The following is a 19,162-nucleotide window of genomic DNA, read 5'->3' on the forward strand; positions in this document are numbered from 1 at the left end:
CTTAATTTTTGACTACCTTAATTTCAAGGTTTCATAAATAGAGGAGCTGATTAAAATGATTTTATATTTGAAATTTTTCGTCAGAAATTACTATGTAATTTTTCACTTGTAAATTTATTTTTCATATATAACGTATTCTGATAAGAGGGCGAGCCTTGGCGCAACGGTAAAACGTTGTTGTCGTGTGACCAGAGGTCACGGGTTCGAGTCTTAGGGGCGGCCTCTTGCCAATTAAATTGGCAAGGGAAGGCTTGCCCCCAATACACCCTTGTAGTGGGACCCCTCCCCGGACCCTCGCTCAGCGGGGACGCGTAATGCGACCGGGCCGCCCTTTTAACGTATTCTGATAATCTTGAAGACTCCAGCACATCCTGTTTGAAATTAAAATTTACTAACTTGTAAATCACCAAGCAATAATTTGATGACTACCACACACCAAAAGATTGTGGAATTGCATGTTCAATCCTCAGAATTTTCAAGAGTTGACAAAAAGCCCCAATTTCATAATTTAAAAGAAAAGAAAAAAACCAAGAAAAAAAGATTTCTTTGTGTTCATATGAACTCAGGTTGAAGTAAATATCATCCTTCAAATGAAAATGAAGAACTAAACTTAAGAGTATAATGACTTCACAAAATTTCAATGGTTAATATTCTATTCTCACAGCTTGCCAGTCGAAGCAGGGAAAGCTGGAGGCCTGTGGCCGGCCAGGCGGCAGCCAACACTCACCAGACCAATTATGCTGTAATTATAAAATTCCTAATTTTCAAGGACATAAATTAGGTTTCAAACAAAGACACTTTATAGATTTATCTGCCATCTTAAAACGACAATTTCAAAATTAACAAGCATCTTAATACGACAATCAAAACTGTTAATTACTAATAGAGTCACAAATAACTTGTCAAATGGCAACAACCAAGTTTATTATATATAAATTAATCACACAAAAAAAAACTACTAAAAGTTTTTAAGATGTAGATTATGTTACTAACACAGTTACAAACAGTTTGTCAAAATACACGAAATTTGTCAACAAACTTATTTGGAGGTTCAATGTGACAATCAAATAACTATCAAATTATTCTGTTCAAATTTACAGGCTGAATGTGTTTAGTCGGTAAACCGCTAAATTCAATCGGTAAGTGAGCTACCAAAATTGCAGTAGCTTTACTTGTAGTGGGAATAGCTTTTTTCCTCACAAAAAATGATATAGGCAAATTTGAATAGTAACCCTTTTATAAAACTAAAGAAACACAATTGTGTGGCTGTTTGGAAAAAAAAAAACACAAACATCCAATTTCAGATGACACATGAATGCAAGTAATCTATAAGCATTAGGATAGGTATTGACCATTAAAAGCAGTCCATCTAATAACAATGTCTTGTTGCAAGTCACTTCAAGAGCAAGACAAGTATCTATTTCCTATAAATATCATAATAGTCTTCGAAGTCTGCTGGGAAACGCGTTTTCCAACTTTTTTGGGTCAAGAATACATCCTTTCCTTTTCCTGTTTGAACTCGCATAGATAACTACCTCCTCAAGTAGTAATTTATGCCCTTTATAACTATCTCTTCAGGCCTTGTTTGGATGGGGTATTTTAAAGTAAAGTAAGGTAGGGTAAGGTAAGTGAAGTGAATGAAATAATTTGTTGTGTTTGGATAGAAGGTAAGGTAAGTGATGATTTAATAATGTAATTGTGTTTGGTTTGATAGTAATGTAAACTAAGGTAAGGTAAATTATATACAAAATTACTTTTATATCTAAACAATGTCTTATTTTAAAATAAAATATAGAGGGTAATTTTGAAAAAAAAAAATCTGTCACCTCCCTACCCTCCAATTTGGGATGTAAAGAAAATCACTCAAATTTCACCTCACCTACCCTCACTTACTATTACATTCAATTACACATCAAAACAAACAAGATTAGCTACCCTCACTTATCCTCATCCAAACAAGTAATGTAATCTGTCTTTTTTAAAAGAAAAACCCGCACGTTCTAACTTCTACCCAATTTTTCCAACATTGGATGTTAATATTATTTTATTACACCAACTCACTTCCATACTAGTTTGGACAAAAAATAAAAAATCTTTAAGAATTCCAATGGACAATTTAATATCTTGTCATAAAGAAAAATAAAAGGGAAGTTGAGTGGAAATTTACTAGAAAATAGCCCCTCGAATGTGAACCAGCTGAAAGCCTCCAACTGCCTTCATTTGGGTTATAAAAACACTCTTTGGCTTTAGCTTCATGGAAATGAAAATCTAAACCTGCCCTTCTTCACCACTATTGCAACTTCCCACCTGAACAAAAAAAACAACAAGAAACAGAAAAATATATTATGGCAAGCAGTAACCAGTCCAGTTTTGATTGCACTAAATTGCTAGCCACCACTCTCAACAAGGCGAAAACAAGATGGCGCATTGCTTATTTAACTATCTATTCTGCTCGGACGATGCTTTCTCTTGTGAGAGACGTAATTGTTCCCGAGAAGAGCAGTTATCATTACTCTGGTATTCTGCATAATGTGCTAAATATTGTAGAACCAACTACTTCCTACCAAGCACAGAAGAAACATGTGACAGGTCCCAGTGTGCTTGACATTGATAAGAAGAGACTTACCGAAATGGTTAAGGAGAAAGACTCCTTAGCTCTTCGTCATTTTGGGGGAACTGAAGGTGTTGCCACTGCTCTTGCGACAAACTTAGAACATGGAATTGATGGTGATGACTGCAATATCATTAAGCGACGTGCCATGTTCGGTTCTAATACTTACAATAAGCCTCCTCCAAAGGGGTTCCTATTCTTTGTGGTGGATGCTTTTAAAGACACTACCATTCTTATTCTCCTGGTTTGTGCTGCTCTTTCTCTTGCTTTTGGCATCAAAGAACATGGAGCAGGTGAAGGTTGGTATGAAGGTGGAAGTATCTTTGTGGCTGTCTTTCTAGTTGTTTTTGTCTCTGCCATTAGCAACTTCAGGCAGGAGACACAATTTGATAAGCTATCACAGATTAGTAGCAACATCAAAATTGACGTTCTTAGAAATGGACATATACAACAGATCTCCATATTTGACATTGTTGTTGGAGATATAGTCTCCTTGAAAATTGGAGATCAAATTCCAGCAGATGGCTTGTTTGCAGATGGGCATTCTTTAGAAGTGGATGAATCAAGCATGACTGGAGAGAGTGACCATGTTGAAGTCAATTCCACTCGGAATCCCTTCTTGTTTTCTGGTTCAAAAGTGGCAGATGGATATGCAACGATGCTTGTGACATCAGTTGGAATGAACACTGCTTGGGGTGAAATGATGAGCTCCATAACCCGTGACTCCAACGAACGAACACCATTGCAAGCTCGGCTTGACAAACTGACTTCTTTTATTGGCAAGGTTGGCCTTTCCGTTGCTTTTCTGGTTCTCGTAGTCATGTTAATTCGCTATTTCACGGGAAATACGAAAGACGAAAATGGAATGACAGAGTACAGAGGCAGCAAAACAGGCACAAGTGATGTGTTAAATGGCGTTGTAAACATTGTAGCTGCTGCTGTCACAATTGTGGTTGTAGCAATTCCAGAGGGTTTACCGTTAGCAGTGACATTAACTCTAGCTTACTCTATGAAGAGAATGATGACAGATCAAGCTATGGTCAGAAAACTCTCAGCTTGTGAAACAATGGGATCAGCCACAGTTATTTGCACTGACAAAACAGGCACTTTGACATTAAATCAGATGCGAGTGACCAATTTCTGGCTTGGCCAAGAATCCATCGACCAAAGTTCTTATAAAGGAATTCTTCCAGCAATTCTCGAATTGTTCCAGCAAGCAGTGGGTTTAAACACAACAGGTAGCATCTACAAACCAGCATCTGGATCTGCACCAGAGTTTTCAGGCAGTCCAACAGAAAAGGCGATCTTGTCATGGGCCGTTTCTGAGATGGGCATGGACATGGACATAATAAAGAAAACAAATAAGATTCTCAATGTTGAAACCTTCAATTCAGAGAAGAAACGAAGTGGGGTTTCAATAAGGAAATTGGCTGACAACACCATTCACGTGCATTGGAAAGGAGCAGCTGAGATGATATTAGCTATGTGTTCACATTATTATGAGAGCAGTGGGACCATAAAGTCCCTAGATGAAGATGCAAGAAGTAAAATTGAGAGAATAATCCAAGGCATGGCAGCTAGTAGCCTCAGATGCATTGCTTTTGCTCACAAGCAAATTGCAGATGAGCAACAGATGAATGACAATGATGAAAATGGTCGCCAACAGCTACAAGAAGATGGTTTGACCTTACTAGGAATAGTCGGACTCAAAGATCCCTGTAGACCAGGAGCCAAGAAGGCCGTTGAAATTTGCAAGTCTGCAGGAGTAAGCATCAAAATGATAACTGGAGACAATGTTTTCACAGCAAAAGCTATAGCTACAGAATGTGGAATATTAAGGCTTGATGACCAAGTAAATGGTGTAGTAGTTGAAGGCATTGAATTTCGGAACTACACTCATGAGCAAAGAATGGACATGGTTGATAACATCTGCGTGATGGCAAGGTCCTCGCCCTTCGACAAACTTCTAATGGTGCAATGCTTGAAGCAGAAAGGTCATGTCGTTGCAGTTACAGGAGATGGCACAAATGATGCACCTGCATTAAAAGAAGCTGATATAGGATTATCTATGGGCATTCAAGGAACTGAGGTTGCTAAAGAAAGCTCAGACATTGTCATTTTGGATGACAATTTTACATCCGTTGCAACAGTTCTAAAGTGGGGACGATGTGTTTATAACAACATCCAGAAATTTATCCAGTTTCAATTGACAGTCAATGTTGCAGCTCTTGTTATCAACTTTGTTGCGGTAGTTTCTGCTGGTGAGGTTCCCCTAACAGCAGTCCAATTGCTGTGGGTTAACCTCATTATGGACACACTTGGAGCTCTGGCCCTTGCGACAGAACGACCCACAGATGAGCTACTGCAGAAGCCGCCTGTAGGTCGAACAGAGCCCCTTATAACAAATATTATGTGGAGAAACCTGCTAGCTCAAGCTATATACCAGATAATAGTGCTTTTGACTTTGCAATTTGAGGGTGAGTCTATATTTAATGTCACCCCAGAGGTAAATGACACGATTATATTCAACACATTTGTACTCTGCCAAGTATTCAACGAGTTCAATGCAAGAAGCTTGGAAAAGCAGAATGTGTTCAGAGGAATCCATAGGAACCATCTGTTTCTTGGTATTGTGGGCATAACTATAATTCTTCAGGTTGTGATGGTGGAGTTCCTAAAGAAGTTTGCAAGTACAGAAAGGCTGAATTGGGAGCAATGGCTAGTCTGTGTCCTAATTGCAGTAGTATCATGGCCAATTGGTTGGGTTGTGAAGCTCATAGCTGTACCAGACGAACCATTTGTTGGTTACCTGAGAAGGCCATTCTCTAGAATGAAAAGGGCTATGCATAGAAAACCCTCTTCATCTGGGCTTGGAACTGAGTGTGGGAGAACATGAAAGGTTCTGGAGCTGTAAGGTGAAAGGATGGCATGGGCAGCACTTCGCAAGTAATTTATGATGAGTATCTAGTCAACACCTCAGACTATGCCAATTGTGCATCCTGAAGTAAACAGAGCAACAAAAAGCAATATCAGATAAAGAACAAATTAAGTGAACTGGCTCGAGTTAAGCCTAAGGAAGATCCAACAGTCAATTAAGCCAGCACAACTGATATGTTCAGTATAGAGCCTAAGCGGCTCATGCATCAGACAGCAGCATGAGATGAACCCCTCCATGCTACACGTAAGAACTTGCCTTGGCAATCTGACAACTCACAGTATAAAAGTAGCAGCTAACAGGTTCAAATTAAATCGATATCAGGACCTAACCCCTCAAAGTTTCATCCAAGTGCTATTTATGAAGATTTAAGAACATCAATGTCGTAGAAACAGTACTGTGCTTTGGGATAAAGTCCATGCTTCTGTATTAAATGGTTCATGCTGCAAGTAGAAGTTTGTTTGAGTGAATGGCATGATACATAGCAAGGTTTCAGTTCCAAAATTCTAGATTCGCAATATATTAAGTAGCTGGCTTCTTCTTGTAAAGTTAATAATCTCTCTGTAAAGAAAGGTCTCCTTCCACATATGTAAGGAAAAACAGGTTGCTCGGGGTTTTGCTTTTTCTCTTTTCATTGAAGGTTTCCATGAAAATCTTGGTGCTCAAGTTTTGTAGCTTATTTGACTTCCTATAGTGAATTCTTTCTCACGATATTATGTTGTTATGTGATTATTGTTCCCCAATTTTACACTTGAACTGATAGGCTTCAGGAAATAGACAAGATGAAATTTTGGATAATGGGTGTAAATGAATTTAGATAAATAAGGTATTAAGATTTATGTATTTAGGAGCAGTTAACTAGTAATGGCAGAATAATTCCTCATTAAGAATCAAAAGAACATCTAAATTAAGAACATTGAAAGACTCTAAGCAAGAAGGCAAAGATGATATCAATTGGAGAAAATGTAACTTGCAGATCAACAGTTTTGGCCATCAGATCCTTCCAAGCAAAAAGAATAAATGAACAAAGTCATTCAATTAGCTCGCATACATTCAAATGCAATTAACGAGGTATACTCTAATGGTTTAATCTGGAAATAGCAGTATTTAGAACCAAGGAGAACAACGCTACTTGTTATTTCACTAGATTGTCTAGATAATGCATACTGCATATTTGCGAAACTAGAAAAGAGAAAGAGAACAAAATAAAAATGTGGACTAACCAGCAATAACCACCGACAAGAGCAACAGAACTTCCATTTTGTGTAAGAGACAAACGAACAATCTCCTTTGAGAAGGAAGGAACATTGCGGCTCTTCTGATCGACAAATCTTCAATTCATACTAATCAAAATCTGCAATTATACTATACGTCCTGCCACAGTTCATCCATGCGCCTCGGCCAATAATTTGATGCCATCAGTGTTGTAATTTACTTGTTAATTTCCACCTTTTGTTCTAACCAACCATCATTATTATGGGAGCTTGTTATTTTCTCGGGTTAATTATAAAAATGGGTCAAATGGGAGGCCCATTTACATATTTAACTCATTTACTCAACCTACTATATATCTAGATTGATTTTGTGTGACTTTCCCATAATACCCTCAATATTTACGCACGTATATTTTCCTTCCGTTTGACTTCGCAGAGGTTAGCATAATGCGAACCCTGTGAAGCTAATGTTTGGTTTAGTTGATGATTTTAGTTAGCATATACGAAGTCTGCGAAGCTAATGTTTGGTTTAGTTGATGATTTTAGTTAGCATATGCGAAGTCTGCGAAGCTAGTGTTTGGTTTAGTTGATGATTTTAGTTAGCATATACGAAGTCTGCGAAGCTAATGTTTGGTTTAGTTGATGATTTTAGTTAGTATAAGCGAAGCTTGCGAAACTAATGTTTGGTTTAGTTGATGATTTTAGTTAGCATATGCGAAGTCTGGATGTGTTTTTAACAAAATTCGCTAAGTGGTATATAACAAAAAAGGGCAAACAACAACGGATTCTAACATTATTTAACAACAAAATCAAGACATAAATTAATTAGGCATTTTCTCTGCGTTTCCCAAACTTCCGCCTCACGGAACGAGGTTGCTGTTCGCTCTAAAATCGCCATCTTTCTTCCCTTTTCTCTGTTGTTCGCCTTCTTCCTCGTCTTTTCTCTCACTGTTCACATTCTTCTACCGTCTGTTCGCATTCTTCCTCTTCTTTACTCTCACTGTTCACCTTCTTCTACCACCGTTCACCTTCTCTCACCGTCGTTCGCCCTAAAATCACCCACCTTCTCTCACCGTCGTTCGCCCTAAAATCACCCACCTTCTCTCACCATCGTTCGGCCTAAAATCGTCCTCTCGTTTTTCCTCTACCGTCGTTCGCTTCCCTTTTCTCTCACCGGAGTAGGAGTTTTGAAGAACGTCGTCAAACAACAACGGATTTTGCAGGTTAGATCCTTGTGGAAGGAGGAGGAGCCATTTTTGGTGAAGAGAAAACCGTAAGGAAGAGGAAGAGGAAGATGAAAGATTGGGGGTATTATGAGAAAGTCACACAAAACAGTGTAGATATGTAATAGGTTGAGTAAATGGGTTAAATATGTAACATAATTTTGTAATTTTCCCTGTTGTCTTTTACCAAAATGGGATAACAAACTTTATATGAGTCCCTTCAATTCTAGAAATAAAAGGAGCGGGAAAAAGTAAAATGCTTCCTATGCTTTGGGATGGTAATGGGTATTCTACCTGTGGATACCCGTCACTATCCGGTCCTAATGAGATTATCTGTATCCTATATAAAAGGGTATGAGACGGGTATGAGATCAAAATCATTATCGGGTAATGGGATGGGTATGAGAATACCTCAGGATACCCGGGTACCGGTTACCCGTCATAAATCTTTAATACATGAAAAAATATTATTGTTTCTTGTATGTAAAATGTGAGATTTTAACCCCAACCTTTTATTGTTCAATCATTGAGTGATAGAACTAAGTTACTTTATTCTTATTTATTAAGGTTTAATTTATTCCATCTTTAGATTTATGATTTATCAAATTTGTATTTTGTTAAATTTGTAATATTTTTTGTTTTATTTATTGATTCTTAACGGGTAAGTGTATCCGTGGGTACCCGTGAATTAAATGGGACGGGTATGAGATACAAAAAGTATACTCATTAAGGTAATGGAATGGGTACGGGTAATTAAAAAATAAAAAGGTAAGGATTTGGGCAATACCCTACCCATTGTCATCCCTGCCTATGCTGCATCTGGCACATGTAAACCACGTGACAGATGAGACGTCTCTGATCCCATCCAAAGAAATAGCATGACTGTTTTTGAGTTTATAAAATTTCACGGTCATTTCTTTTTACTTCACAAAATTTTGAAAAACTAATTCGTTTTAGTGGGATGTCATTTTTAGTTGTTACTAATTCTCAATGGCAACAAAAAAAAATACAAAATTTATTAAATATTCTTTAAAAATAACTATTATTTTGTATGACTCGTCGATGAAATGAGATAAAAATAGGCTAATTAATTTTTCTAATTCAAAAGATAAGTTTACACTCGAATTTAATTTCTTATTTATTTATAAATTTTAATTAGGAAAAAGTATAAAAATAAACTTTGTGATTACATCTGTTTTTGATCGGCACTTTTGTGATTTAAAAATTTACAAATTGGTATCTTGAGGTTCATTCCGTTAGCAACCACATGACAAATTGACTAACGGTGTTAAAAGTCAAAGGGAAAACAGTTAATTTTATCCTTATATTTATTTATTTTATAAATTACCTTCCTTATTATCTAATTATCACAAACAAACCCCAAAATAAAAAAAATTTCAATTACACCATCTTCTCTATCTCTCTTTAATTTCTTATTTTTTTCTTGTTTCTCTCTCATCTCTGTTAATTTTTCTCTCTAAAATCAATTAAACATTAAAAATACAAATTCATCAAATTGATTCCAAATAATTGAGAGATGCAAGAACTATTTGTCTTACCACCATTTGGGCAGTTAGCGTCTCTGACAGATTTCTCTATCAAAGCATTTGATGGAGTCATGGCTATTGGTCCTGAGTTCTATGGTTGTTCCACATTCACTATGAGACCATTTGCAGCACTTGAGATTTTGAGGTTTGAAACAATGCCACAATGGAACCAATGGAAGCATTGTATGGACAACTATGAAACTGGAGCTTTTCCTGCTCTCCGAAAGCTTTACATATGAGAATGTCCCAACTTAACACATGCTTGATCCATTTATCTTTATTTGTTAACAACAATTGAGATAGAAGGATATCAATAGCTTAAGCCTTTAATTCCTAGAGCTTCATATATTCTTAGACTGAAGTTGAAGGATAATTTTCGTCTTTTGCGGTGAGCAAAAAAGGCCAATGGAATGTACCGTTTTGTAGTTGACAAACAAATTAGTGTCTTTGATGAATCAATTGATTTTTAATCTCTAGCTTCAAATGATTTGATAATCGTTTTGAAAATCTTCATTTTCCTTCTAACTTTGTAATCTAATTCTACCTTAACTATCAATTGATCTGAATTGTTTTTTACGAGTCTAGATTCATTTGATCATGTAATTATTAGGATGTTGAAGTGATGTAGAGAGGGGTTGAGAGAAAGAAAATAGTGAAGGTACCCCTAAACTAACAAAACATTCTCAAGTTGAAGGAGTTGAAAATCTCAAATTAATGGGTATAAACCCTAAATATCAAAGAGAGAAAATTTGAATTTGATTTGATAAAGATGATAAAATTTTGCTACATCTTTCAAAGAGAGGAATTTATACACCCTAACCCTAAAGGATAAAATTACAATAAAGCACAACTAAAAGTAATAAGACAAAATAATAAACACGGATTAAAATAATCTAAAGCATAAAGGAAACCGGGGGGGGGGGGGGGGGGGGGGGACTGTACAATAATTTAACCAAAAAGGAAGGAAGGAAGGTGTCCAACGAAAATCACATGCTCACACTTTAGCTGAAGTTGATGGCCGAGAGTACTTTTCTCCTACAATGCTCCCCCATTGCTTTTCTTTGAGCCCTAGAGATTTGAATTCTCCCAATTACTTGTTTTATCACTTTTGATCAACTTGATGTCCCCATCATACACTCCTTCTTGAAAATAACTTGACCATAAATTGTTTTTTTGTTGAGTGTGGAAGAAGCTCATATGTCTTGAACGAACACAAACCTTTTATATAGAATGAAAGCGATGTTGTTCGCAATAAAGTTAGGAGGGCCACCACCAAGATACCCGATGTTCTTGCAAACCTTCTTAAGTGTACGTGAACTTCACTCCACCCTCCATCTCATAGTGTAACTTTCTCAGTGTTGGATTTAAAGCATAGAAACTAAGACGGAAAATACCTTTCTACGCAAAAATAAACACCAAGATCATGCATATTTTAGAGGGAATCATATTTGTTTACCATTTTTCGGGCTAGGTAGGATTTAATTGATGTGACAAGACAAGAAGGTGAAGTTCAAGCTCCCTCTACGTTCCCACACACACAACGAGAATCAACTTGATGAGTTTGTTGCTAGACGTTCGAATCTTCGAACTAATTCTTAGGTTTTGTATAGAGATCTCTCTAACTCATATGCTAAAACGCTTAACATAAAACTGACCTTAAGTATCAATTTATACTGACTGCAAAAATATAGGAGGCACATGGCACTATTAGGGGTGGGGCAGCATGGCATACGTTTTTCCCCTATAGGGACCTAAATCAAAAAAATTCAATCCAAAATCCAATTTGAATTAATTCCAATTTAGTTAATATATCAAATCCAATTTAATATTTATTATAATCTATAGTTAATTATATATATATATATATATATATATATATATATATATATATATATATATATATATATATATATATATATATATATATATATATTGATTTTGATTTTGATTAAAAATCTAACTAATATTTTATCAAATCTAAAATACTAACAAATATATATATATATATATCACGCTCAAGAGAATCAAAGATATATATATATCATTCAATTAAATTATCTCGAAACTAATAACTCAATGTACATAACTTATCCAAGTTATACCTAATTGGACTATCTTTGATTCTCTTGAGCGTGATATTCTGTAGGCCTATTCTAATCTAGTAGTGGATCCCAATCCATCACTCATCCTATATTTCATATATCGACTCTAGTATGTCGATATACTAATTCTGATTGGACGGTCATCTCGTATAAGTAATAGTAAACTAATAGTAACCTTATGTGGTCCTTGTTAACTACATACCAATACTCAGCTGAAGCATAGACTAGTCACCCTCACAATCTCCTTAAACATGTCTCGATTCCCTAATGAACTGATAAGAATCAAATGAGTTGGAGCACTGCAGCCTCATTTGGGTATGATCGAACACTTCTCTATCTCATTAATCGATTGGCCGATGATATCATATCTTCAATGGGAGAGAATCGATCCATTGCTTCACTCGTGATTACTTGGCACCCTGTTACATGTCTGTTAGAAGATTAATCAAAGTGAACAGCAAACCATCTAGGACCTATAGTGAACGTTAGTCTAAGGACTCCACAGTAAGTGTTACAATGAGACACACCTATGACTAGGTTCTATGTGATGTTCTTATTTAGTGGATTTGTCTAGTGCTTACTGTTTAATAAGATTTTATGCCTCTAGTTTAACATCCAATATCTATGACTGGTGAAACACCATCGCACCCCGAGCATATACTAGTTTATAGTTGAATATTATTCCCACGACAATCAACGGACTAAGGACGATTTAGTATAGTATCCTATTGCTACATGGTTTCACTTGTTTGAGCCACTAACCCTCCAAACATGCACATATCAGTATACTCTGGACTCTTTATCAAATAATTTAGCATAAGGTAAATAGACTGAAAGATTAATGTCTTTATTTATTAAAAATCAAAGTACAATGTCTTCGAGCTTGGGCATACATTAACAGTCGGTTCTCTTCCTTTTCGACATTCTTCTCCAAGTCAATATGATGGTATCTTTTCCAAATATGAAAGCTCTTGGGGTTTCTCTTTTAGGTTAACATCCTTGACATATTCAGGCATTACCTCTACTTCCATTGGATTAGTTCTCCAAGTCAATATGATTGGTTTACACATGTGAGTAACTTGAACCTTCTCCACATCTTTGATCCAACCAATGGGATAAGGTTTAGGGTGTGGCTCGGGAACCAAATCAAACTTGCTCAATGCGGCTTGACTAATGATATTCCTTTAGCTTCCTCCATCGACTATCATCTCGCATTTCTTCCTAAGACTCAAGAATCGAGTGTTAAATAATTGACGTCTTGGGTCATCCTCTTCCTCACAAGGAATTATCACCCATATCACCAAATGAATAACACCCTCATCTTCTTCATCATCGTCTTTATAAGTGACCCTATATCGGTTCCACTTAACATTCCCACAATCATCCTCATCGTAATCAAATTCATCATGACTATCTAGCTCATTCTCAGAATTGTTCTTCTCTTTATTAATCAAATAAAAATAAATAATTTTTATTTATATAATCCATCCACCAATTATTTTTTCATTTCTTTGTTTTGAATCCTACTTTTACTTAATTTATCTTTTCGAGTTTATGCATTTCACTCTCTAATCCATAGTCCAAACAGACACAATGCACATACATCTCTCTCTCTATCGTTAATCTCTTCAACTCGTTATTGACCTGTTGTCCCACTTACAATAAAAATTAGAACTCTTTTATTATTTTTATTTTTATTTACTAATGGTTAGAAATCGAAATAAAAAGTTAACCAACCGTATTAATTGGTTAACCGAATTTAGTGGACTTGTGTATGGTTAGTATTTTTAAAAAATCGAACAAATGGTTAATCGATCGAATTAGGGGCGGAGACAAGAGCGGGCCCGTGAGAGCTCAGAGCCACCATAACTATGAGTAGTTTCAGCACTCTTTGTCTCCATGAAATTTGAGATTATGGTGGTTCCAGCCCCACTGTTTCCAAGAAATAATAATCGGGGTGCTCAATTAGTATTCCAAAATTGGCACAGGTCCAGTTAGGTCATATCTAAATCCAAAATTCCTTTTTTTTTTTTTTTTGCCAAATAGACCCTCTCTAAATCTAAAAGTTTTAATTTTTTTGGCATGTTAAGCCTTCCTTGAATCCAAATTTCTAATTTTTTTTACCTATTAGGTCCTTCTTATATCCATTTTTTTCTATTAGACACAAAAAAAAATTAAATGTTAGGACTTAATTCTGAAATTTTTTACATTGGTAAATAAAAATTGGTTCTTGACCACTCCGATTATAACATGTATATATACGAGAAAAAACTGAACAAGTTCAATTTAGAAAAAAAAAAAAAAAATTACACAACAGATGTAAAATCGGCTCCCCAACCAACCAATCCTATATTCGCCGTTGGATCAAATTAACCTTAGTAGATTGGTTAACCGACTGCATGCATCTCTAGAGAAAACCATGTGTCCACACCTTAGCTAAACTTGATGGCTAGATTTTTCTCCTCCAATGCTCCATTATTGCTGCCTTTAAACTCCATAGATTTGAGTTCTCTCAATTATCGGTTTTATCACTTTTGAATTGCTTATTGCGAAATATAGGAAAACACTCCCATACGCATTGGGGTTTCCAAAATAACCGTGGATAATCATATAAATCGAAGCAATTGGTATTCTAGGAAGATTGGGAAAAAGCTGTTAGATGCCAAAAAGATTAGGCTTGGAGACAGCAACATTTCTAGATTTTTGAGGAATTATATAGAGGTGGAAATGGTTATTGTCTAGTTGATTTTGTGATTTACAGCCATAGCCTTGAGTTTATGATTTGTCTCTCATCCCATACTGGAAGTAGTAATTAGGTTATGAATCTTGTCAACATTTGTTTTTGTGATTGAATTGATTAATTTGAAGTTACAATATTTTGTAGTTTAAGATGCTTCCTCATGGACAACCTATATGTGTTTGGTTGTTCATGTGCTGCATATCTTCCTGACTTCCCGTATTTCCTTTTGCAGGAAGAACAGCTCTAATAGTCTGCTTCATATATAGGTGCTTATCTTTCTTAAAGTAGCACTAGTCACTTCAAATACTAGTTCCCAAATATTCCAGTTAGTTGTTAACTGTAAAATGGTAATTAGTTAATATATTTCAGCAACTATATATATATATATAAACTTCATTACTAGTATTTTGAATAGAATACACACTCAATTCAAAATAGAGGTTGCCTTTTATATATTTTGTCATGCTCTTTAAGAAAAAGTTGAATCAAGGGATTTTCCCTTTTTATATCCTTCAATTTATCTATAGAAATAAAGCTACGCTCATGAGACAGTTGGAGGAGGAGACTTTTATATTATAAAACAAATTAGGAATAAAACACTTCCATGGAAATTTCTGTCCTTGCATGGCATGCCTATTGTTTTTTCTGCATTTTCTGTTTGTATATTTGTGTTTGTATCTTTTATTTATTTATGGTTCTACGTTTGTGGCTTTGTTAAATATCTTTGCATTGCATGTGGTTGTTGTGTCTATGCATGTGTTCATGTTTCTATCTCTGTCTACATATGTGCCTATTTCTGTCTTATGCTAGCTCCTATATTTCTGTCATAACATTTAAATAACTTAAATCAATAATACTCTATTTATATTAAAGATGCAAATATCTATTTTCTATTCAAAATATTTCATTGTATGTAAAAATAATAATTTAGATATGGCTAAATTACAAAACTGGCTCTATTGAGAGGCTCACCTACATATATTTAGACTCGTTACAACACATTTTATTAAAATAGACACTTTCAAAGCTAACTTTCCTGAAATATCATTCGTATATATATTATTACTTAAGTTTCTAATGTAATTCTAATTTTAATAAGACCTTAAATTGCTAGAAATACTAATCCCAAAATCGCATAAACAATTCACTAAAATTGCACAAAATCGCTTCATAGTTGTCACTGCACAAATATGTTAAGTGATAATATATATATTAAACCATTTTTGAAAAAGTTAACCTTGTCAAGAGTTGTTAGGTGTAAACAAGCCTCTCAATCACTTTTGTAATTAATCCTTTAAATATTGTAACAATGTCAAAATTAAAAGGCTAAAAACACAATTAAGCTCTTGAATCTTGATCATTTACTTTTTAACTTTAATTTTTATATATATTGAGCTACTGACTAACAGTTCTGCTATCTAAGCTGTTAGTGAATATAAATCAATATATGTGTGAAAATTAAAGATTGTGACTTAATTCTTAAAATTTTAAGAAGTTCGGGATTTAATCATATATTTTGGCATTTATTTACTTTAACATCTCATTGTTTCTAACAAAATAATTAACTAATTTTTCCAAAAAAAAAAAAGAACTAAATTTTTAATGTATATGTATAACAATTAAAAAGATTGAAACAAAAAATAAAAGATAATGAAGATAATTTTATGTTTTTTTCTTTAAACAACACCATTTGAATTAATCAAATTTAAAATTCCTCTTTAGTTCATGTTCGTTTTTTATTACTATAAACAAAAATCATATTTAAATTCATGAACTTGTTAAAATTATTTATTAAGAAAAAAAGGAAAAATTAATTATTTATTATCTTTTAAAAATAATAAATAATAAGATGTCAAGTAACAAATGTTAAAACACATTATATATTTTCTACCAAAAAAAAAAACACATGATATATTAAGTCCTTAAATTTTTAAGATTTAAAAAATTAAGTTCTAAACTTTAATTTCATACACATTGAACTACTCACTAATGGCTTCGATAACGAAACTGTTAGTGAGGAGCTGAATGTGTTTGAAAATTAAAATTTAGGGGCCTAATTTGGATTAATAAATGACCAGAAATTTAATCTTTAAAATCATAAAAATTTGCTTAAAAAATCATAAAAAATTCAAGAACTTAATTACGTGTTTAGTTTAGTTTTTTTTAATATGTTTTTATTTAAATTAAAATACAAAGATTTTTTTTTTTTTTTTTTTTTGCATGAATGTAAGGTTATCTTTTCTACCAAAAAAAACATATATTTGTGTTTTTTATTATTTGACCAAACATTTTAATAACATTAGAATAGGAACACCTACTCTATTCAAAACATATTCAATTCCATAGGATATTTAAGATTATAACGATAAGGTATAAAATTATAATAGCTGGCATAACTACTTTATAAATTATAAATATTATAATTAGAACATATTGAGCATCTATAACATAATTAAAGTGGTAATTGTCAAAAAAACAAAAATCTAAGCTTATTAATGACAGCCCAAGTAGCACGCAAATTGTTAGGTGTCAGAAATGGAGGTCTTAAAGCTATGAGGTATTGAGATCTAACAACATCTAGCACTGCATTAAACAAATTCTTAATTTGTGGAAGGCTATACTTTTTTCTTTTTCGAGGCAATTTTTAGTTCTCTGAACGGGATATAATTTTAAATATACGATACGAGGACCTTTTTACATTAACATTAACAAGGGAATAAAATATGGATATTCTATTTTGCTGGTAAATAAAATGTTTATGGATAATAGTTAGATCCAATAAAAGGCGAACCGCATAATTCATAAGGTTTTGAATTGAAATACTCTGATTATGTAATGAAATACTAGATAGATAGGAATGCAAAGCAAAGGCTCTCCATGGTTAGGAGCACCAAACACCTATTGAAACCCCAAATTGGGGTTTTTGTTCAGCTCATAATCTGCAACTAATCACCTAATTAGGAGAGCAAATGTTTGAATGCATATGAGAAAAGAGAGACAGAGAGAGACATACCAATAGAAAGAAAGGGTGTAGCGTACGTACGTGATGCCATGAACAGGTGAAGCAACCACATGATCTGATCTTATCTATTCTTTCCTTTCCTTTCCTTTCCTTTCCTTTCCTTTGAAGAAGAAGAAGAAGAAAGAAGTAATTAGATCATGCTGGCAGCTTCAACTGCTACTGGTCCACGATTCATCAAGATCTTTAAATATTTTCTTCTGCAGAATGTGTCACTCATAGGGTTGAGACTTGAGAACCCAAAGAAAGAATGGCTCTAATCTCATCTCATCTCTTCTCTTGATAATTGTTTGTCGGTACTCAATATATATAATATAAGAAGAACAAGTTTTGAAGTCAAGTGGTCCTAACCAAACCAAAGCAAAAGGCAAGACAAAATGAATATTAATATTAGGACCATGCATTTGCATTTGCACACAACCTAATCCCCTTCCTAACTTATGTGGCCCGCTTTCATGTCTTCCTACGCATCTCACCAACCTTACCTAGCTCCCTTTTCTCCCCTATTTCTTTTACATGTAATAACCAATCAAGGGGTTTCTGTGATAAAGGTCCCAAGTCGTTTAAATTATAAATAGAGTCGATTCTAGGAGAATCAGTTTAGACACCTATTTAAAGTCTTCTCTTTACAGAGACATCCAATTCAAAGTAATAAATGTGTTCATTTTAACCCTAAATCAATAAAGTAATTTACAACCTAAGATAAGATAGAAGGAATTAAGAAAATCCCCAATTTGGGTGGAGGACATCCCTAGCCTCCAAAAGAGCAATTCTGAAATTTACTTGAATAATGATAAAAGATCTCCTTACAAAAGAAAAGAAGAAATTTATACCAACAAAGCTTAGGTGTAAAATTACAAAATAACCATAAAATTAATAATTCAAATAACAAAATAAAGGATAAAATGGGGAAAGGGGGACGAAAAAGTAATTTCAAACATTTGGGATTACAACCTTAATTAAAATCAAAGAGGAGTAAACAAGGGTTGGCCGTTTTTATGCCTAGTATCTCGTGGTCCAAAGACTTGTAGGGTCACTGACCCTATGTCTGGGTAGATGGCCTAACGGCCTAAGGACACTTAGGCTGGGGTCTAGAGGCCCAAACATTCCCCCCTTAATCCAGTAATTGCTCCTCTGATGCCTCATGTTGCATTCCCTCATTCCCCGACCTCCCGAACATCTCGAAGGCTTACTTGGTCTGCTTGTATTGGATTTATGTTATTGTCACTCTCTCTTTCTTAAAAAGAATTGGACCCTAAGTTTTGTGTATGGTAGTTAAGAGGTTTTTATCTTCTGACTTTTCTCTTGTTTCAAAAATTTTCATTGAAATATCATGAGTCCGAAAGGATCCAATCAGCTCATCGTATTTGTATATTGGCAGATTCTGAGCTTCCTCAATAGCCATCTTCTTAGCTTGCCAACTCTTTAGAAGGCTTCTAAGGATTTTCTTTAATTGCTCCTCTTCAGTGAAGGCTTTTTCCAGCCTCTTGAGCTCATTAACTATGTCCGTGAATCTAGCATTCATGTCAGATATGCCTTCACCATCATCCTTCATTTCGAACAACTCATAGAGTTTCATATTTTGATTGACTTTTGACTCCTTAACTTTGTTGGTACCCTCATAGGTCACTTCCAACTTGTTCCATATCTCACGTGTTGTTTCGCAACCTAAAAACTTATTGTACTCTACAGCATCTAGAGCACAGTCAAACATGTTGATAGCCGAAGCATTTATTTGTAGCTTCTTTAAATCATCTTCTGTCCATTTATC

At 34.6% G+C, this 19,162-nt stretch overlaps 1 protein-coding gene and 2 long non-coding RNA genes across 3 annotated transcripts; 1 reads left to right on the plus strand and 2 right to left on the minus strand.

Moving 5' to 3' along the window:
* Positions 1-1,738: 1,738 nt before the first annotated feature.
* Positions 1,739-6,994, minus strand: LOC136218226 (uncharacterized). Its single transcript, XR_010683688.1, has 2 exons — positions 6,770-6,994; positions 1,739-2,307 (listed from the first exon to the last, which is right to left on the minus strand). It is a non-coding gene; the product is annotated as an uncharacterized lncRNA (long non-coding RNA).
* On the plus strand, positions 2,249-6,259 carry LOC136218225 (calcium-transporting ATPase 12, plasma membrane-type). The gene has a single exon (XM_066005001.1). It carries the CDS (start codon positions 2,346-2,348, stop codon positions 5,505-5,507), a length of 3,162 nt encoding a protein of 1,053 aa, XP_065861073.1. The 5' UTR covers positions 2,249-2,345; the 3' UTR covers positions 5,508-6,259.
* A 10,091-nt stretch (positions 6,995-17,085) lies between the features above and the next one.
* On the minus strand, positions 17,086-17,875 carry LOC136220444 (uncharacterized). Its single transcript, XR_010684527.1, has 2 exons — positions 17,386-17,875; positions 17,086-17,311 (listed from the first exon to the last, which is right to left on the minus strand). It is a non-coding gene; the product is annotated as an uncharacterized lncRNA (long non-coding RNA).
* Between the last annotated feature and the right edge of the window lie 1,287 nt (positions 17,876-19,162).

This window comes from Euphorbia lathyris, chromosome 2 (assembly GCF_963576675.1).
Source record: "Euphorbia lathyris chromosome 2, ddEupLath1.1, whole genome shotgun sequence".
NCBI classification, from domain to species: Eukaryota; Viridiplantae; Streptophyta; class Magnoliopsida; order Malpighiales; family Euphorbiaceae; genus Euphorbia; species Euphorbia lathyris.